This window comes from Pongo pygmaeus, chromosome 1, assembly GCF_028885625.2.
Source record: "Pongo pygmaeus isolate AG05252 chromosome 1, NHGRI_mPonPyg2-v2.0_pri, whole genome shotgun sequence".
Taxonomy (NCBI): Eukaryota; Metazoa; Chordata; class Mammalia; order Primates; family Hominidae; genus Pongo; species Pongo pygmaeus.
The window spans coordinates 211721712-211742959 of record NC_072373.2 but is presented as its reverse complement, the minus strand read 5'-3'; the positions used below and the strand labels follow the sequence as shown (position 1 = coordinate 211742959).

Below are 21248 nucleotides of genomic sequence, written 5' to 3'. Positions count from 1 at the left end.
GGCTAGGAAAGCTCTGGGCTCCACGTGTCTCTGGGTTCCAGCTCTTAAGGCCAAAAAATCAAGAGCAAGGCATGGACTTTGTTTTGGGAAAAATCAGAGCCATCAAATGTGGTGCCCCAACTTGCTGGCCAAGAATAGACAGGTTCAACTTAGCGCTGACAACAGGCCTGGAGACAGCGAATTTGACATGAGTCTCCCCGGGCTGATGCCGGAAATGGCTGTGCATTCAAGGGAAACCATTTGGCCTGCGCCACTGAGGACGAGTTGAAGCAGCAGGCAACACCTTCTTTTTCAATGTGTATTAAGTCACTTGTTTATTTCTCAAGATGTGCACACTCAAGTATGAAGTTGGCCGGGACAACTCATGGCTCCTAGGTATGTACAGGCCCTTTGATGGCTTGGGTTACAGACAACTTCACAGCTAGTGCACCACACACACGAGATAAAACAGGAAGCCTAAAAACCCCAAGCCACACCAAGAAAAATGAGAGAGGGGAGGGCGGGGTAACAATGCAGCATCCCACGGAGGGAACTCAACGCACAAGGAAGGAGAACAGAGGGTGGAAGGCAAGCTAGCTTCGTCTTCACCGCCGCAGCTGCTGTGTGGTGGTCAGGGGACTGAGTTCAACAGGTCCTTCAGGAAGCTCTCTGGATCGGTGATTTCTGATAAAAGACCTGCAAGGCACAACAGGCAGAGGTGTGTCAGGAGCGGGCGTGCAGCCCCCATTCACCCTGAGTCACAGCTGCTGCATCTAGCAGAGAACACACTGCGGCCCGACAAGCTCTGGCCCGGCTGGTCACTGGACAGCAGCATGACCGGGGAGGTAGTCACTGAGCAAAACCCTGCTCCGCAGGAGGAGTCCTGTTCCAGAAGCAGGCACTGCTGCTGGGGGTGAAGTGGCAGAGGCCACACCTGGCTCAGGGACACCCAGGGATGTGCAAATCCACTGACCCCCAGTGCCAAATGGAAGGCGGGTTCTGAAAGGAGAGTGCCTGCAGTCTTTACCATCTTCTCAAAGGGATCTGGGACCAAAGAAAGCTCTGCCTTTGAGGGCTGGGAGGAGCAGAGCAGGGTGGCAGGACCCCAGCTGCTTCTGAGCTCTGATCTGATAATGGGTCCTGGGCTCCCGAGCAGGTTGTCAAAGCTCAGGAACTCCATTTCCTCAACCATCAAACGGAGACAGGGAGAAGCCCTGCGGCCCCACTGAGGGGATTCAATGAGGCCCTTCGTGTGCAAGTGCCTCACGCACAGAAGGTGCTCAAGCTGCACCGAGGCCTTGGTGGCCCCACCCCTCTGTCACCGAGCAGGGGACAGGAGATGCCGGAGCCACACGTCAAACAGCTGTGGAGCTGCTAGAACCAAAGGCCTGGCAGCATCCGAACTGAAGTCATCACCCAAGCACCTGGGCTAATGGAAGGGAGAGCGGCTCAGACTATCCCCGTTTGGCTTTGGAAGGTGTTTTTGTTCTCACATTTGAATAGGGTGTGTCTGATGTTCTGAAATTTTCTAACAGCTTAAACAAAGTAATAAAGTGGTGCTGTCAAAACCTGACCTAGGAGTGGAAGGCACGGAGGCTCGCTGCCTGGCAAGGGCTCTGGCTCTCCCTGGCTGCAGGCCAGGGGTGCTTGCCAGCAGCTCAGGACTGATGTGAAGCCTGAGCCCAGGGGACCCTCCTTCCCCTGCCCACCTCCTCCTCCTCTCACTAGCTCCAACTTCCACAGTCACAGTGACACAGGCTCATGCAACAGGCACAGGGCCCAGCACTGAGGACTTTACCAGCCCATCTGGTCCAAGGCCTGACATTCTGGGAAGAACGCGAGGCATGTGCTAAGGTATGATGCTGGCGAAACATCTAGGCTGAAACAGAGCCAGTGGGAGCTGTAAAGAGGTGGTGGAGTTAACAAACACACGGAGGTGAGCAGTGTTAGCACAGGCCCGCCCAGACGCGGAGGCAGGCACCAGGCAGACGAAAGCCATCCCAGCACAGAGCTTCTGCTAAGGCCACTGCAAGGGGCAGCCAATGCGGAGGCACAGAGCTGTTTGGGAAAATCGTCAGCTGGCTCTGAGCTGGGAAGAAAGAGGAATTCACACTGAGCAACACTCCAGCCCTTTAGTGGGTCTCATTCCCAGAGGATAACAAGATAGAGAAAATGTTAGCAGAGGCATTCTCCAAACAGTGGGATCTGGGGGGAGTTTGTTTTCCTGCTTCTTTATACTTTACAAAATTCCGACAATGAACACCAGAAAAAAATGAAACAAGTTCACAAAAAAGAGCTGGCAGGTTTGGTTACCTGTGCGTTGGCTCTGGGGAGCTGACCTTTGTAGGGCAGGTGCTCTGATGGGGGCTGTAATGCCGTGGCACCCACAACCTGACAGGGCACTGTCTTTTAACCCTAGGTGGATTTCCCAGGCACGGGCCAAGTCACCTCCCCCTGCTGTCACTTGGTGCTTGGTTATGAAATCCAAACCAATTCTAATGTGTTTGTTTGCAATTAGAATGACAAATTTGTTACACAAAGAATTTCAATTTTACTAGCAATAGGATAAGGAATTGTCTGATCACGTCTCCCACACCCACAGTTCAGAGCGACCCTGCTGGGTCGCCCATGCCTCCCTGGGGTCAACTGTGACCTAAGACGCAGGAGGAAGACAGGGGCATTCCAATTTGCGTGTTAATTCTCTGAACTGCCATTAAAAAACAGACTCAAACAGGGACCCTATCACTTTCTAGCTATGTTCCCTTGGCCACTTATTTGATCTTCAGAGCCTCATTTACCCCATCTATAAAATGGGGATAACCAAAGCTCCTACCTCATATAGGGCTGCCTTGAGGGCTGAGATCACGTACAGTGAACAGCCCATACCAGGGAAAGAGGGGGTGCTCAGTACATGTTAGAGCTGCTGTTCTCGTTATCAGTGACTTGCTACGTACACATCTTTCCCAGGGCTTTCGGTGGCAGCTCACAGCCTGGCTCATACTGCGTTTCCTCTGGCTGTGAAGATAAAGCTACGGATGACCCACGGAGGAAGACACGGGGCTTTGCTGCGGAGGATCTTTAAAAGAGAAAACCTTGACACTAACCAGCCACATCAAGGAACTCTGAGAAGGTCTCCACCGGCATGAACTCCTCCTGGAAGGTTTTCAGGGCTTTGTCGGCAGCTTCGTAGATGGGCATGTCGTTGTGGCGGATGTACTCAGCGAGAGAGCAGGACCAGCCTCCCTCTGTGTTACTGGTAGGCACCTTCTACGAGAATCAACAGGAGACAAGAGAGGTGGGTGACTTACTGCTGCCTCATGTTCCGCCTCAAGTCAGTCAGGCCATTTCAACCCCTCAAAGGACGGCCCTCCCAACCTACACCAAAGCATACCAACATGCACCCTAGAGCGTGTGTTTTGTCTCCAGGAACAACACAATTTCACTTCATTCCTCTTAGGGCCCCCTTATTAGGCACTGTGTCACCTGAACGTACAGGCTCCAACAAGTGGCTGCATTCCCTCCCTGTACACTTCCCATCCACATTCCCCAGAGCAAAGGGACTTGTCAATGTGCTTCCATGAGGTGTTTCATGCCGATGATGAAAGGAACCAACTCAAAAACTCAGATTCTCTCTGGAGAGGAGTATCGTGTTATAAGCTGGCTGCGGTAAGTCAGACTCACTCAGGGCAACAGAGCTTATCCCAATAGCACAGCAAAAGCAGCAAAGAGAGACCCGGAGTGGGAGGTCTTCCTGCACAGCCGAGCCTGCAGCAGGCTCGGGAGCAGGTGACGGGAGTGATCTCAGCTACAAATGTGGGCCAGGCACAGTGGCCCATGCCTGTAATAGCAGCACTTTGGGAGGCCGAGGCAGGCGGATCACCTGAGGTCAGGAGTTTGAGACCAGCCTGACCAACATGGTGAAACCTCGTCTCTACTAAAAATACAAAATTAGCCGGGCGTGGTGGTGCATGCCTGTAATCCCAGCTACTTGGGAGGCTGAGGCAGGAGAATCACTTGAACCCAGGATGTGGAGGTTGCAGTGAGCCGAGATCATGCCATTGCACTCCAGCCTGGGCAACAGAGCAAAACTCCATCTCAAAAAAACCAAACCACACCAAACCAAACCAAACCACACCAAACCACACCACACCAAACCAAACCAAACCAATGTACCTCACAGACACAAGGCTCCAAGCTGCCAGTGTCAATCCCTCCCACAGTTGGGGTTGTTTCTGGGAAAAAAGCGCCCCAGGCCAGCAGAGGAGCAGCCATGTGGGTGCTGAGGCAGGGTCAGGGACAGGAGTGCAGACATTTTACACTCTTGCCAAAACCCACTGGGCCTCTGACAGCCTCCTTACCTTAAACATGTTGTAAATGAGATCGACGAGGGCCCAAAAGAGAAGGGAAGAACGGTAAGCGGAATAGTCCTTCACTGCCTTATCTGTCAGCCTGGAAAAGAAAATCCAATTCCATCACATGAAGTCCCTAGGAGGATACTCACAAGCACAGAGCAAGGCATTCTGGGAGCAAGGGAAGCGTCACAGTGGTGTATGCATCTCGGAGTTCCAGCGACTTGCCTTCTGCTTGGAAAAAAGCAGCCGTGGGCAAGAACCTCTGGAGCCCTGGGACCCAGAAGTTTACTGGTTACAAAAATGCTCCATTATATTCATCTGATTCTCTCAGTGCTCATCTTCCAGATCAGGGTAAAATGGAACCGGGGGAGACATCACCAGGGCAGACGTGGCAAACACAAGGCTAGTGACTTAAAGAAAGGCAAAGGATTCCTATGTATCCCTTGTGTTTGGGCCCCCACAATCTCTTGGAATTTGATGGAACCTAATAAATGAGGTAGGAAACAAGGTTTTAATTCAGTCTTTACATTCCCACTAGGAGAAATTTCTTGAAAGCCAGCAGACCTAAACCAGTCAAACACAGTAACTTATCAAACATGTGCTGTGTTAAATGGCAGCAAGCTGCTAGGAAGTTGGTATTAAGCAATAGTAATGTCTAAGATAGAGCATGCAGCCACCCTGACATCACCTAAATCCTGGGATAATCCAAGTTGCTCACCACACCCCGTTGTTTCTAACCAGTATCGTTGCTACTTAATCCAATGATTCAGTTCAGGACTAAAGACCAGCCAGTTCCTTGGAATATGGGGAGCGACAGGCGGGGAGAGACTGCCTCTAACAATGTCCACTGCCTTCTCAGCAGGCACTCTTGGTTTGAGGTTTGAGGAATGATTACACCAGGTAGAGCCAGTAGGAAATACAGAAAGATCAGGCTCCCCTCGGCACAGGCAGTGAAATATCAGCGTCAGGATTCAGTTTCTACCACCCAAGGTTTTGTTTGCCTACAGCCATCACATCTGTAATAAGTAAAGCCTAGGTGAGCCCTTGTCACGGAGTATTCTACACCTCAAAACACACTGGAACACATCCCATGACTAAAGGGACGTATATTAAAATGTTTAGTATTAAAATGCATGGGTATATATAAGAATCATAAAAATAAGACAACATAGATGGTATTTATTATAGAAGCTAAAACTATATGGGCCTCAAGTGAAGGGGCTGCCTAGCATGAGACAGGCTACCCACACCTGCATTCAATAAATAACTCGCAAAAAACAAATAATAATAAATGGGGACAATTCCCTCTCTACTGAAATATGCTTCCTGTGGCCTCCCTCTGCCCCAGTACCTTCCCAAGCCCCCACTTTCTCTCCTGCATACGTGTGATGATGCTGCAGCCTGAAGTCCTAGAAGGTGGACCCGTAGATGAGTACAAGAATCTATTTCTCTGCAGCTCTTTACCCTGGCAGATATGATAACAGATCAAGTTCTGACAGACGCCTGAGAACGTCCCAGGCTTGGTACTTGCAAGGTCCTGGCAGAGGAACTTTTTTTTCTGAATGTCAAGTGTGCAGAAGAGGCCAGCTTCTGCTGAGCTACATTTCTGTGTCTCTGCTACTACCTTACCCCATGACTTACAGGACTTAGGACAAACACTGCCGCCAGTGAGGCTGCCCCAGCACCAGGATGATACCTCTAAACGCCCTTCCAGCCGTGGTCTCTCCCCCATGGGTCTCCTCCCAGTATCGGGCAAACCCACAGTGCCTTTCCTAGTCTGCCTGATGAGTGCCGGGCTCACAGCCCCGGACCATGGCCGTATTTGGCCCTTTGCTGTGGCTGTTGTGCTTTGGTAAGCAGAAATCCTGAGTGACCCTGCCCAACTTAATTATTTAAGGCCAATTAGTAAAGGTGACGAAACTGCTACAGAGAAAACAGCAACTCATGAATGCAGTTCACACTGGATTTCCTAATTAAGCTGTGACCAAATCAGCTTTTCCTTAACTGCCTGGGACAGTAATGAACGCTAGTCTCCTAACTGAGAGCAAAACAGCTCCTGTGGGTTCAGATTTCACACCCGCCATGGAGAGACTGTGCCCAATAAATGGCCACTCTATTTGCTGTGGATGCAGCATATGGATACTGGCCAGGCCTGACTTATCAACTTAGTATTCTCAAGATCTAACTTTTGATTTCCAGCAGCTAGTTAACTATTAATTCAGGCTCTTGGGAAATACTGGAAAGTGACATGTTAGGAATGGGGGCAGGGGTTACCTAGGAATCTAACAAGACTTGCCCCCTCCCACTCTCCAGTGACTATCTGGTACAGGCCAGATTCAATAGGACAGCTCCAATCTGGTCTCTCTGGGGGTGTGAAGTGCCCACAGACCAGCAACGCTTGATCGATCAGGGCTAATGGACATAAAGACACCAAGTGTGCCAATGAGGGCACAGGCTATTTCCACTTGGCTTGTCTTTATCATGGCCCTAAAAGTTTCCCTCTGCTCCCTGGATGGTCTACAAATGTGGACATGATCCCTCGAAGCCTAGGCTAAAGCAGAATCACAAAAATCACAAACCCGATCTTCCAGAAATGGGAGCAGAGGCACATTTCACTCGAGGGACAGAAGCAAACTGCCAAACCCAGAGCCTGCTCCGTAGCTCCCCAGGACAGGCAGAGACTGAGTGGGGCCACTGGCAGCCTGAGTGGTACCCATGGGGTCTCCTCTGCGCACAGCAATCCACGGGGGTCCTCAAAGAGATGCTGTGGCGGCAGTTTCCAGCTGTTTCTCTCGAGACCATCTGTCCCAAATCACAGCCCAAGGTCATAAATCAAAGACCACTTCCTTTCTGACATGCTCTTTCTTGGGGAGGTGTCCACACGTATAGGAGAGTGGTCTAGAAGAAGAAAGGTTCATGGAATGTGGGACGCATGGGATAGGAATGTAACCAAGAAGAGAGAATGAAGACGAGTTTTTAATTATTAGAAAATACCCCATGTGGCCACAGTGAAACTTTCCTGGCTTATGCCAACACCAGCAAGATTTGGAAAACCTGATTACTGTTCTTAGCCCTGATCATCTCATTGGTTGTATCACCCTGTGCCTGGCTGCCTTCCTCTCTAACATTTCCTACAGTAGGTAAGACTGGCTCTACCTTTCTAGTAGCGGAACAGAAAACCCAGAAATGACCAGGCAACCTGCCAGCCATCAGCTTAGACTCTTGACATGACAGACTGAGAAGGGAGAAGGGCTGGTGTCAACCACCGCAGTCACAAAGCATGCCTTCACCTAGCACATGCGTACCACTAAGCAGCTTTTCAAAACTGATGATGGGAAATAGTGAGCAGCAGCTTCCTGAAGCAGGTACTGACCTGGTGGCTCCACCTGGAGCCACTGCCCGGGCCTGCGAGGTCACCAACAGCCTCCGCAAGATTTCCACACGTGTGGCTCTCCACTGCTCAGGGGGCAGGATATGAAGGGCCAAGACTGTGAAATAGTGGGGCCCGTCCACTTCAAAGGCACTCTCCACCCACTTCTCCTTGGGCTGTTCCAGAAAGCCTTGGAGGTTCTTCTCTTCTCGGGAAGTTGCTCGGGTTCTAGAAGAAAAGCGACATGATAAAATAAAAGCAGGGTGGAAGCAGGACCCGGCAGCAAGAGCAGGAAGAATTTGCTCAATTTGTCGTTGTCTTGTGACATTTGCTGAACGCTTGGATGACTCAACACTCCCCACCCATCCTTGACGAATACTCCCACTTCCTCTGATAATCCATGCCCTTGGTCCCCTTCCAGGCCCTTCTTGGTGGCATCTTCCCTTCTTCCCTGGCCCCCGCTTCTAGCTCCTACCCCAGCTCTAACACAATTCCAAGCAACTACTGGTTCCTGAGCACCATATATCAGAGACATTCACAATCTCCCCAACATGGAACTGTGCTAGTAACTCCAGAGGCCCAGAAAAGTGAAGTGACTTGCCCAAAGTCACCAAGCTAGTGAGTGATGGGGCCAAAAACATGAATCAAGATTCCCTGGCGGGTCCATAGCCTGACTCCCCCTTGCTCCACATAGTCTTGTTATGTTATGTTTACATGGTTTGCACTAAATTTGCATGTGGTTCCTTTCCTAGGCTCCCTCTTCCTGTTTGCCTTCTTCTGATCTAGGTCCTCCCGCCTTCGTTAGAACAGTCTCTTCCAGATGAGCGCTGCTTCTTGTCCTCATGTGTCCTAAGTTGCAATGATGATGATGATGATGATGATGATGAGGACTACATCAGACTCAGTGCCAGGCACTGCTCTAAGTGCTTTACAGGGATTATTTCACTTAGTAGTCACAAGAATGCTATGAGACAGGTGCCACCACTATCCCAATTTTAAAGAAAAAGAAAACTGCAGTACAGAGGAGGTAAGGATTCTGCCCAAGTCTCACATCGTGGAAGGAACTGTGCTCTGAAGCCAGGTAGCCTGTCCATCTTAACCCTACCTCCTTCTCCACGCTGAAGCTTTGACAAAAGGTCACGGAATCAGCACTGAGAGGTGACTTAAGTCCTTCCTGATGCCACGCTCCTGGGTACACTCTCTCCTTAGATCCTGAATGGTGCTCTCATGCCATGAATGCTTGATGCCCTATCCTAACCCCATGGGGCACTGGTGGGGAGAGGTGGGGACAAACACAACACTAGAACCAGGAAAAAAAAAGTTACCAGGTCTATAGGTGGCACTGGCACAGATGCTGGACTCTGGGAAAGCAGGAGGAGAGAGTGCAAGGACACCCTGCCTGCTTCTGCTGCCTGCAGATAGGCATGGATGGATACAATCAACTTGATCTTCCAGCCCTGTAGGGAATCTGAGGCTGTTGGCTGCTGCAGGATCTGCTCAGGCTCAGGTCTGGCTTACGGTGGCCATGCTGTGACATACTTGCCTCCATAAACAAATATTCCACCAAAGGCACTCAGCCCCACTGTGACCAAGCTCCCACCAATGTCAATTGGATAGCTGTCAATTGGGAAGCAGTCTGGGCCGAGAAGCAAGGCCTCTCTGTGAAGCTTCTGGGTCAGCATCTGGCTGACCAAAGAAACTGTGAGACAGCCAATTCCCTTTCCAATGAAGGGACTTGACAATTACAAATGTCTGGCTTGTTCAGAAACATACTGACACCTAAAGTCACCCAGGGCTCTGTCCAGGGCCCCAGGAACATTGAGAAGGAGTGAAATTTGGAGAGTGGGAAGGTCTGTGCCATCAGTGCTGCCGGGTGCTGCTCCCGCCAGTCTAAGCAGTTCAGCAGATGAAGTAAGCACTCTGATGTCAACCTGCCCCTGCGTGTTTTAACAATGAAGCCTGTGGTCTCGAGGTCAGCCTTTTATCTCACAAGGAAATGGAAGAGAAGGAAAAAATAACATTGTTGAAGAGAAAGAACCAGAAAAGACAAGAGACAGATTGTCCTGTTGCCTAAACTGTGCTGCAGCTACCCGGGGTGAGCTGTACACAACCTTTCAACAGGGAACCGTAAGCCTCTTGCTAGGAGATGGGGCCTACAAGCATGAAACAGTGAATTAAATGGAAGAGCTAAAGGATAGTCAATCTCCTAATTTTTTTTTTTCTTTGAGACATGGTCTTGCTCTGTCGCACAGGCTGGAGTGCAGTGGTGCGATCACGACTTACTGCAGCCTCAACCTCCTTGGCTCAAGCCATCCTCTCACCTCAGCCTCCCAAATAGCTGGGACTACAGGTGTGAGCCTGGCTAATTTAAAACAATTTTTTTTTTATTAGGACAGAGTCTTACTATGTTGCTTAGGCTGGGCTCAAGCAATCCTCTTACCTTGGCCTCCCAAGTGCTGGGATGACAGGCGTGAGCCACCGTGCCTGGCCTAAGTGCTTCTTTAAAATTACACTTCCAGGTACCAACCTAACTGTCCCATAATGTGCATATGGATAAAACTACCAATCTCTTTTTTTTCCTGGCTGCCTTCCTTGTCAGTTGACTTTCCCAGATAATCTTGAACATTCCCTTTCCCTTCACACTTGCCAGAAGCCTTACCCACTGTAGAGAAAACAGGGATAACAAATCCAGTTTTCCATTTATGAACTAGGTCCTCAGCTCTGCTGCATCCCCTTGATGGGAAACCGTCACCTGTAACAATCTATATGCCCTTGACTAATGATGTGGGCACAGCTCCGACCTGTGGCCTCCCCCCATTCAAGAGAACAGTCTGGAAAGTAGAAGTAGCAGCTGCATCGAAGTAGAGGCTTCAGTGGCCTGACTTTTCCCACTTCCTGCTCCCCCGTGAGCTGAAGGTCAGTCCAAGGATGCGGTCTTGGGCTGCCCATGGTGGGAGACAGGGCAGTTTGAGGGAAGGAAGTTCCCTTTATTGCTTTTTCTGCGTGGCCCTAAAAGAATGCAGATGAGCATCCCCACCTCAGCAAAAAGGCTGCCTTAGGCCAGATGCTTGCTCTGGAACTAGCAAGAGAGTCTATGAAAAAGCTGAGGGGATCTCGGGCAGAGGGATGCAGGGCGGGTCTGCGAGATGCTGCCCCTGGGACACAGGGTACTGACGTGTTCAGGACGTAAAGCACAGTGTGAATGATGTACGGGATCAGGTGGATGTTGCTCTCACGGCCGCCCCCGCCAGTGTCTGCGCTGAACGACTGCTCCATGGCGAAGCGCAGGAAGAGCAGTTTGATGTCGTGGATGTTGAGCTGGTACGTGGGCTCCCGCTGGCCTGTACATTCCTGGAGGTAAGTGTTGTGTCTAGAGGGAAGCAGAGCAACAATGAAATGGAAGTGAGTTCCTGGTGAAAGCCCAGTTTGGGAGACAGAGCCTCCTTCCAGTACTCCCAGGCCTGATGGCTGCAAAGGTTTGCAAACGGAGACAAGAATAAAAGGGAAAGTTGAGGCCAAGGCTGGGGCCAGCAGGATGACAAGGCCATAGGACATTTTCATTTCTGCAGTGACTGAATGTGACACTCTCCAAGTTTTGATGAGAGCCCACCACTCGTGGGGGCCCATTTCTTAATGAACTAATGTTGTAGGACATACCGTGGCTGCATGTGAAGTACATTTTGGAGGAAGCAATGTAGAACTCATCCATTCTGACAGACAAAGTGATCTGTCCATAAGAATAAGCTCTTCAATCTCCAAATAAAAGGGTTTTTTGTTTTTGTTTTTGTTTTTCCTATGTCAATACACATTCCAGTCTATCTGGGCTGTGCCTCTTATTAACTGGGTGACCTCGAGCAAGTTGCTCAAACTCTGCATCTCATCTGTACAATGTATACAAGAATACATGCCCGGCCGTGCGCAGTGGCTCACACGTGTAATCCCAGCACTTTGAGAGGCTGAGGCAGGTGGATCACCTGAGGTCAGGAGTTCAAGACCAGCCTGGCCAACATGGCAAAACCCCGTCTCTACTAAAAATACAAAAATTAGCTGGGCGTGGTGGCAGGCACCTGTAATTCCAGCTACTTGGGAGGCTGAGGCGGGAGAATCACTTTAACCTGGGAGGCGGAGGCTGCAGTGAGCCAAGATCACACCACTGCACTCCAGCCTGGGTGACAAGAGCAAAACCCTGTCTCAAAACAAAAGAATAGAGGTTAAGCATTTCAATATGCTGCCCATTATCACTGCCAGCTGCCTGTTTTACGACAGGCATCTTTTTATCCCTGAGCTTTGAAATAGGACTTGGGGTGGGGCACCATTCCACAAGGCATCAGCAAGACATGAGGACCTCACAGATGCTTTAGCTATTCTTATCCGGGTTTTTAGGACCAGGAAGGCCTTCTAAGGAGCCCAACATCCCCCCTGGCACTAAGCCACTTTCGTTATTTAAACCTCAGAGCCATACACTGTAGAAGTGAACTCAGAAATTCTGGCCTCAAGGACCAAGTCGGTCCCACATCTTATGTCATAAGATCAGCAAAGGAATAGTGAAGACCCAGAAATTTCATCTGGTACCCTGGAAGCTAAGGGTGCTGGTTCCTCCCACCCTGTGGTGGGCCATGTCAGGTCACCCCTTGAGTAAGCCTCCATCCCCCACCCTGTCTGCTCTGGACAGCTCCCCAGTCAGCAAGCAGACAGACATGGATTCCCAAGGAAGGTAACAGGAAATGGTGTCACCAGGGGATTGGGCTGATAGCGGGTCTTGTCCCATCCCCTGCAAATCCCCTCCATCCCACCATGAAAAATACTCAACACTCACCTTGCCAAGCAAGTGGCAAAAGCTGATTCAGGGACATGAGGCCCCCAGACCGGAAGGAGCCCATTGCACTTGGTGTTGGCATTCTGCAGGGCGGCACTCTCCCACTCTTCCCGGCCTCGAGCCAACCTGGATAGGGAGGAGAGCAGGGACAAGCGACTGCTGGCATTAAGGTGGCAACCAGGCACCTGGGCGGGGGCGAGGGCGAGGGCGGGGGTGGGGGTGGGGGTGGGGGTGGGGGTGGGGGTGTGCCAACACTAAGAACTCAGTCGGCCCAGGCTCCTGACCCTGTGAAGAGAATTTGCCATTTATAGCCTCAATGTGGTACACGCTGGCTTTGCTGACTCAGGTAGGCAGGGCTGCTCTCACCAGCCTTGGGCCCAGGCCAAAGCATATTTTCCTATCATTCAAATAACTGCTTGGGGACCTATATGGTGTCAGGCAGAACACCCTACTCCCCAGAGACTAAGGAGCAGATTTAAAACCACGAGGATGGCAGTCCCACCCACTACAGGCCCACAGGCAGGCCTACTAAAGAAGCCATCCCACAAGAGCCAGGGCCTACCTGACGGCAGCCAGATGGCAGTCGTAGTGCACAATGTTGAAGTGGGACACGGTGCTGTAGCCCTGCTGTTTCCGGGGCTTATTCTCCATCTCCTCCAAGGCTACCCGCTTCGTGAAGGTATAAATGCCCAGGACCTTTGTGGGCTGCAAAGACGACAACATAAGGAGAGGGGAGGAGAAACTCCAAGTCAGGCTCAGGAGAAGCAGTATAGAGGGGAACTGTCGCCCTTCTTGGGCAATGCCTTGGGGTTCAGGTTGCTCTCACTAGGGAAGTTCAGAAAAGCAGGTAAGGCCACCCCTCAGTCTGTTGGTGAAGCACTTGGCTGGCCGCAGCCCTAGTGAAACGAGGATTATGGGAGCAACCAGCAAGAAGGGGATGCAGTGCAGATGTAGACGCATACACTTTAGCAAGCCTCGGCCATCTTTCTTTACACTGTGCTTCAACTGTCTGAAAATGCAGAAGTGACTTCTTGATATTCCCTTGCTTTTTAAAACCTGCCGGGCAGCTCTGAGGAGCCTGCATTACGCAGGACTAATGAGCCCTGTAGCCCAGGCACCTGCCCTTCCACAGCCTGTATTCTAAGCAGTAAGTTCAAGCTGGAAAGAAGAGGCCACCTTTGAGCCTTCAGGGGAGCCAGCAGGTCACTGGCTGCTCTGCTCCTTTCAGGTGGAATCTAGTTTGGATAAGCCTAGAAAGTTCTGATTTTCTCCCCAGTTACCCTGAATGGAGGCAGCATGGTGTGTTTTTAAAAGCCCAGGTCTGGAGTCTGAGAAGCCTAGGCTGGAATTCTGGCTCTGCCATGTGACCTTTGTTTGCTTAACCACAAGTTGAGGCTTTTTACAGGTTTAAATAAAATTATCCAGTTTACACAAAGCTCTGAGCATGAGGCCTCACATATAGGAAGAATCCAACGAGCAGCATTTGTCATGATGATGATGATAAAGACAACAAAGTCTAAAGTTCGGATGACTTCACCTTCCTGCCTCTAAAGAGGACAGCTGGTCCTTTTGTTAACCTCCTAAGATGCAGGCCTTGACCTTGCCTAGCTAAGAACAAAATGGCCTGGAGGAGGGGGATGCTACTTAGAACAAGGGGTCAGGCTGGGCCCTCAGGACCGACCGCAGGCCTAGCAGCTGTACCTGGAACTTGTATCCCTCCCTGCAGATGCAGCAAGTGAGGCCAGGCTCCTCGATCAGCTCTTCCATCTGCTTCAGGAGCGCTGTCTTGGTCACGACCTGGCCCTTTTCATTTGTCTGTAGGGGAACCCCAGCGGCATGTCAAGGGGATTTCCACACACCCTCTCCCACCCTAGCTTGGAGGTACTCAGGAACAGGGCTAACCTTCTACCTCCACGAAAAGGACAAGTGCATGAGAGGAAAGCCCTTGAGCTGTCTTCTAATAAGGATAAAGACCCAGGCCCTTCTGCTATTCTCTCTTCCTACAGGAACCACTGAAGCAAAGGAAATCATCCAGCTGGAGCCCTGGCAAGGTGCCACCTGCCATCAGAAAAGCCCCCTTTCTTCATGCCAGCATCTTCGTGCCAGCAATGCCAAGTCTCAGCTTCCAAGGGCTGTTGCACTATGATTCATTCACTGTTCCCATGTGAGCTTTTCAACTGCTGACACTCAAGTCTGTGCTTTGGAGAAGGAGCTTGTAGGACTCTGCTTCCTCCAAGGTGGGACAGTTAGAAGAGCACAGAACCCTTTGTGTCAACCACTTATTAGTTATATGCCTTGGCCTATTTACTTCACCTCTCAGTTTCAGTTACTTCATCTGGAAAATGGATATAACAATATCAACCTCCTAGAACTACTTGAGGGCTTAAATAAGTCCTCAATAAACTTAATGGCTATTATCACCGGTTTACTGTTTTGGTAAACTTCGTAAGTCACTCACTCCAAGTCTCATCTGCATGACAGAACAATAGTAGTTCCACCTCTGAGAGGGCCGAACACACCTAGTTCCTTCCTCCTCCTCTGTCCAGCCTTCTCTTTCCCCATGGCCAACCCCAGGGCTGTCCCATGGCCACCTCCTCATCAACAGTGTTGGCAGAAATATGAGGACTCTAGGTGGTAGCTTTACCGTCATGCCCAGGGTGCCCAGGGCCTTCTGCCTCATCGCCATGGCCATGCGCTTCTTCTCCGCCCGGGTCTCCCTGCGGGCTGCATCAATCTTCTTGTTTACGTCAGGGTGTTCCCGCAGGGCTTCCAGCAGGTTCTCTGCCAGGGTCCCAATGCCCTCATCACTGGACACCTGCTCCAGCTTATGCAGGTTTGGGATGGAATCAGTTCCAATTAGAACCTGCCAATAAGAGACCAGAGAGACACATGCCTCCAATTATGTAGACAAACCTTCTTCCCGGGAGCTTAAAGGTTTAGCAACTCAACCAGCATGTACCATCTCATGTCACCTGCTCAGCTGCAATCAGGTCCTTTGATTCCACACTTTGACAGACACAGACAAATGGAAGAGGGTTTGGCTCTGCCACTGCCTCTGACCAGTTCCTATGCTCTAAGCTCAGTATTTCCATCTATAAAATGGGGATAGTGCAAGGGTTGCTGTGATGACTAAAAACTAGATAACATATGCAAAGCATCCATCACAGAGGATGTGGAAAGGGGCCAGGAGAAGATCCCCTTATTCTGGTAAGACAAGCAGCAACACCTGATGAGTACTGAGTGGTGAACTCAGCAGCCAGAGCAGGCACTGGACGTTCTCATAAGGACCTGCCCTAAGTTCTCCACGGGAGCCCCTGGGTCCACCAAACCTAGGAGCACAGTTTTCTCAGGCTAGGGATACTAGAGGTGCAACGACTACAAGCAGGTATGGACATTAACAACTTAAACAACAAAAAAGATATTAACAAGAAACCTCTGTGCCTGAAAAAGCTGGAAGTCACTACGTATAGCGCCATGCGATAAACAGGGGTGGAGAACATCAGAAGGCTAAAGACAGGTGTAGTTGGAAAAAGCACTCCAGGTGAGCTCACTGAGAAATATTACCACATCCCTGAAATCTTCACCAACCTGTCACAAGTGACTTGACAGCAATTACTACATATGAGACAATAGGCTGAAAATAACACAGCCAGCAGATCACTCAGTAGCTCATAAATCTGTTCTCACAGCAAGTCCGCTTCCAATCTGTGTCTCAGCGAAATTACCTATTCCCTCATGTCTCATGCTCCTAAATGCTGAGCCCATATTTCAACTCCTACTGAGCTTTTCCACAGGTATCCCAAACTCAACATTCTGGCTGTTTACTGTGTGTGCATGCTTGCATATGTGTGTTTTCGGTGCTGGGAAAACAACGACCTTGCTCTCATTTAACTTACATTCTAGTCATTCATAGGACAGACCATACATTCATAGCATAGTCTACTGAACTCTCCTCCACCTTACTCGCAAACCTCTGATCTTCTCCATCTCAGTGGCACCACCATTCACCTCATCACTCAGTCCAGAAACTGAGCAGGTTCTTGATTCATTCAGCTTCTTCGCTTCTCACGTTCAGTCACTCTCCAAATCCCATTTATTCTTCCTCCCAGCTCAATCTCTGTTGAATCTATCCATGAACTAGTTTAAGCCGCCATTTCTCTCACTTCAATTACGATAAAAGCCTGTCAACTGTTCTTCCTACCTCCAATCTCACCTCCCTTCAATTCACTCTCTGTAATATGGTCAGGGCACTGCCCTCAGGAGAAAACCCACACTCCTCTTCTGGGAGAAAGAACATGCCTTGCCCCTGCTCGGGTCTCCACCGGCAGCTCTTGCCATGCCTCGCCTCCCACTGCAGCTGCTTTCAATTCTTGGAAGGCTTTAGGCTCTCTTTGGCCTCTGAGCCTTTGCAGGTGCCGTGCCCTCTACTTAACAATCCTCTTTCCTGAGGCCCCTTCCACACTGCATCTATCTCGCTGTTTAGTTACTACTCTGTATTTGGCTCTATCTTTCACCAGACAATAAGCTCCCAACAGGCACAGGCGACAGCTGTCTCCTCAGTCTAACACAGGACCAGCTATACAACAAGATGCGTTGCAAGAAAAATGAATGGCCATAGCATAAATGCCAAGTATCTAACTAGATAAAGCCTTATTCTAAAGAAAGTAATTCAATTTGGTAACTAAAAATAAGCCTGGATGGCCAGGCACAGTGGCTTACGCCTGTAATCCCAGCACTTTGGGAGGCTGAGGGGAGTGGATCACCTGAGGTCAGGAGTTGGAGACTAGCCTGGCCAACACGGTGAAACCCCGTGTCTACTAAAAATACAAAAAATTGGCCAGGTGTGGTGGCAGGTGCCTTTAGTCCCAGCTACTTGGGAGGCTGAGACAGGAGAATCACTTGAACCCGGGAGGCAGAGGTTGCAGTGAGCCGAGACCATGCCACTGCACTCCAGCCTGGGTGACAAGAACAAAACTCCACCTCAAAAAAAAAAAAAAGCCTGGAAATCAGCTGACTTTGAGTTCCAAACTCATTGTGTTGCCTTTGGCCAAATCACAACTGTGTTCCTTGATTTATCCATATACAAAATAGAGATGTTACAAGGATATGGAAAACAATACATGTGAAATTCCCATGCAGGAAAAAGTATCTCCACAAATACATACAATTATGAGTTGAACAAGAGTTTAGAAAAGGGATTTCAGTGAGACACAGTGAAGAATCTTTACTGTACTCAAGCTACCATGTTTTTGGAATGAGTTACCAGAACAGATTACCAAATGAGACAGTGGAACTATTTTCAATGCAGAACACTACAAACAGAAAAAACACAATGCTGAGGACTCTCAAAACTCAACATTAAAAAACAAACAATCCAGTTAGAAATTAGGCAAAAGACATGAACAGACATTTCACTGAAGTTACACAGGGCACATGAAAAGACGTTCAACATCATGAACCACTAGGAAAACACAGAACCACACGGAATCACTGCACATCTTCCAAACAGTTCAAACTAAAAATAGTCACCGAATGCTGGCTAAGACGCAGAAAAACTGGAGCAGCCATACATTTCCGGTGAAATGTAAAATGTAAAATGCTGTAGCTACTCTAGAGAACAGTTTGGCAGCTTCTCATAAACAAAATATGCAACTACTATACAACGCAGCAACTGCACTCTTGGGCATTTATCCCAGAAAAATGAAAACTTCTATTCACACAAAAACCTGCACACAAGTGTTCATGGCAGCTTTATAAATAACAGCCAAAAACTGGCAACAATCCAGGTGTCCTTTAATGGGTGAACAGTTAAACAAACCTGGATGAAACTCCAGAAAATCATGCTGAGAAAAAAAAAAGAAAGACAATCCCAAAAGGTTACATTCTGTACAACTGCATTTACACAACATTCTTGAAATGCCAAAGTTACGGAATGGAGAACACATCGGTGGGTGCCAGGGGCTTGTGGCAGGGGAGCCGGGGAAGATGGATGTGGCTACGAAAGGCCAACAAGAGGGACCCTTGTGCTGATGAACCTGCGCTGCGTCCTGATGGCACTGATGTCTATATCCTGGTTGTGGTGTGTGCTCGGGATCCACATGATGTTACCACTGGGGGAGAGTGGGGAAAGGACCCATACAATTTCTCTGTATTGTTTCTTAACAACTGCATGTGGATTTATAATAATCTCCAAATTAAAACTTTGATTTAAAAAAAAAAAAAAACCCAGCCCTGGCCATCTATCCAGGGCCAGTTAGGATCGGATTTGTGAGGGGTTAACGCTCAGCCCTGTGGGGAGAAATCAGGAATGAGCTGTGGAGTGGAATGGGTGGGCCTCCCTAAGAACAAGGTGTTCAGCTGCTTGAGGCAGAGAAGATAGAGGTGATGGTAATATAAGTGTCCTAGTGACTGTGGCCAGACACCCAAGTGTTTTACTCTCTGGTCAGCCAATCCCTCACAGTTCAACAGCTGCACAGGTGACCCATTAGACAATGAAGCCCCACTTAAGAATGAGTTGAATGAGGAAATCACAAATACAACTTATTTCTCTCAGCACACAGAGATGAAGTAGATGACTTCTGAGGCTCACTTCTACTCTAGGAGTCTCATATATTAGGGTAAGTCGTGTCTCAAGGTGAACTAGGGTAGTTATACTTGTACCCCTGTACCCTCACACTACCTGTCCTGGCTACCCACCTGGGTGCCAGGGTGCTGGATGGCCAGGCCCCGAAGCAGCCTTAGGATAAACGGCAAGGCTGGGCGAGACAAAAACTTTTTCCAGATGTCGGCATCCAAACTGCAAAGCAAAGTAAGGCTTATTAGCAGGCCAGGGAAGCAAAGCCTACCTAGAAACCAGTTGTTGACTCTGGCTTGTTTAAACCCCCAGTGCGTGTTTAACCATGACCCTCTCCGAGTGTCACGAAGAATCACATAGAACCACCCAGCTCAGCCGAAAAGCCAGAAAGAAGTGAGTACTCTAAGTAGAAACCAAAAAGTTGCCATCCTTTTCCCGCAAGCCCTGAGGACTCTGCAGTGGTTGAATGGTCACCCACATAGTTTCCAGAAGCGGTTGGGAGGCCCCAAGGAGGGCAAGGGGCACACGTGAAGCTTTACACCAAGATGCTGATGGAGAAGGAAAAGGAAAGGGCAAAGGGGAGGCAAAGCAGCCCCGCTGCGGGAGGGCTTCATACTTCTTGGCGCTAGGGATGTGCTTTTTCATGTAGTCAAGTGCATTCTGGGTGATCCCCTTCTGGAGAATCAGATCCTTCAGCTGGTGCCCATTGCTGTTGTTCTTGATGCCAGCAGCTATTTTACAGAAGCAGTCCAGGAAGACTTTATCATCACCACTGTGATCTTCATCATATCTAGGAGGAAAGAGCAGAGTTTGAGGGTGTGAAAGGCGGGACGAAACACAGTCATGTCACCCTCTTGGTTAACAACTGTCGTCAGCCTATAGAAGATCAAGGCTAAATTCCCTAACGTGACACAAAGACCTATCTGCCCCAGCTCCCGCCACTCTCCCTGTTACCTGCTATGTCTCCCACACTCACAGCCTTCTCTTGCACTCACATTTGCACACACGTGGCTCCATCTCATCATATTCCTCCCATCTCACCAACCACTTTGCCTTCTCTGCCTAGCCAATTGCTACTCTAATACAGTATATTTTAACTATTCACTTCCCAACTAGACTGAGCTCCTTAAAAGCCAGAACGAGGACACAAAAATCTAATAGGAATTCAGAGGCTTCTTCCTCATCTCACAGACCTAGTTCAGGGTTTTAGTGGAGACTCTCACTTCACTATATGAAATCAAAGTAACATACTTATCAAAGTTGCAGTATGGTTTGAATCGCTCCACCAAGATCTGCATTTTCTCCACCTCTCCAAAGGAAAGGTACGGGATGATGCGAAGCAGGCCCTGGAGCACACTGGGGTTGGAGCGAACAAAGGTGCTGTTGATCTGGTCCAAGAGCATCACCAGTTGATCCTTGTCACCTGTCAGGAGGAGGTTGCCCTGCAACAGAAAAGAGGGTGAACATGCCATTAATGCAGTCAGGACTGTGGCTGCAGCCAACATCTGAGCCCCAAAAGTCACCACTTCCATCAGTCATCAGGAATACCCCTAGAAGAACTATGTCTCGGCACTTCTTGGGGAATAACAGACAGTATGAGTTTCACTTGAGAAATTCGTTTCTAAATTTCTGTGACAGTGCTGTTAATAGTCTCAGGTGGTCAAAATATACCAATACAATCTTTCCTTCCTGTAAGAGAATGCAGGCTGCTGGACATTCACTTGGTCATAGCTCTAGCCAAATCATTAGCACCAATAAGAATGGAGGAAATTACAGACATAGCAGGTGGAGAGAAATTCTGGGAGTTGGAGACCTGGGTTCTAGGCCTGATTCCACCAGTAACCAACTATGTACCACAGCTGAGGAAATGCCAAGTCTAGGGAAATGAAGTGGGCTGTTCAATTCCTCAACTATGAAATGAAAGGTTGGACTAAAGCCTCTGTCTATCAACTGAGACATGCCAGGATTCCATTAACGAGCAGCTTTTGAGTGAAAGACTATCCTCAGCAATTATGCTTGCTCTGAATCCAAAGATTTCACATTTCGATACAATTATGTCATCATTAGTTGAGTCCTGACATTCCAATGCTTAAGCAGGCTCCGCCATTCTCAGGTGAACTAAGCCAGACACAAACAGGCCTGTTGTGGGCAATGAGA

The 21248-nt window shown here is 49.3% G+C and overlaps 1 protein-coding gene across 13 annotated transcripts in view; it reads right to left on the bottom strand.

The window, feature by feature from the left end:
* Window positions 1-287: 287 nt before the first annotated feature.
* UBR4 (ubiquitin protein ligase E3 component n-recognin 4) overlaps window positions 288-21248 on the bottom strand; it is a 136303-nt gene continuing 115342 nt past the window's right edge. For all 13 annotated transcript variants that reach the window (XM_063667865.1, XM_063667903.1, XM_063667873.1 and 10 more), the window contains 12 exons: window positions 20343-20533; window positions 19708-19881; window positions 19214-19313; window positions 15162-15380; window positions 14219-14332; window positions 13080-13222; window positions 12518-12643; window positions 10877-11071; window positions 7705-7929; window positions 4338-4428; window positions 3084-3246; window positions 288-675 (listed from right to left, as the gene is read on the bottom strand). In XM_063667865.1, the coding sequence (XP_063523935.1) occupies window positions 611-675; window positions 3084-3246; window positions 4338-4428; window positions 7705-7929; window positions 10877-11071; window positions 12518-12643; window positions 13080-13222; window positions 14219-14332; window positions 15162-15380; window positions 19214-19313; window positions 19708-19881; window positions 20343-20533 (1806 nt within the window). In that variant the 3' untranslated portion in view covers window positions 288-610. The remainder of the gene's footprint in view (window positions 676-3083; window positions 3247-4337; window positions 4429-7704; window positions 7930-10876; window positions 11072-12517; window positions 12644-13079; window positions 13223-14218; window positions 14333-15161; window positions 15381-19213; window positions 19314-19707; window positions 19882-20342; window positions 20534-21248) is intronic.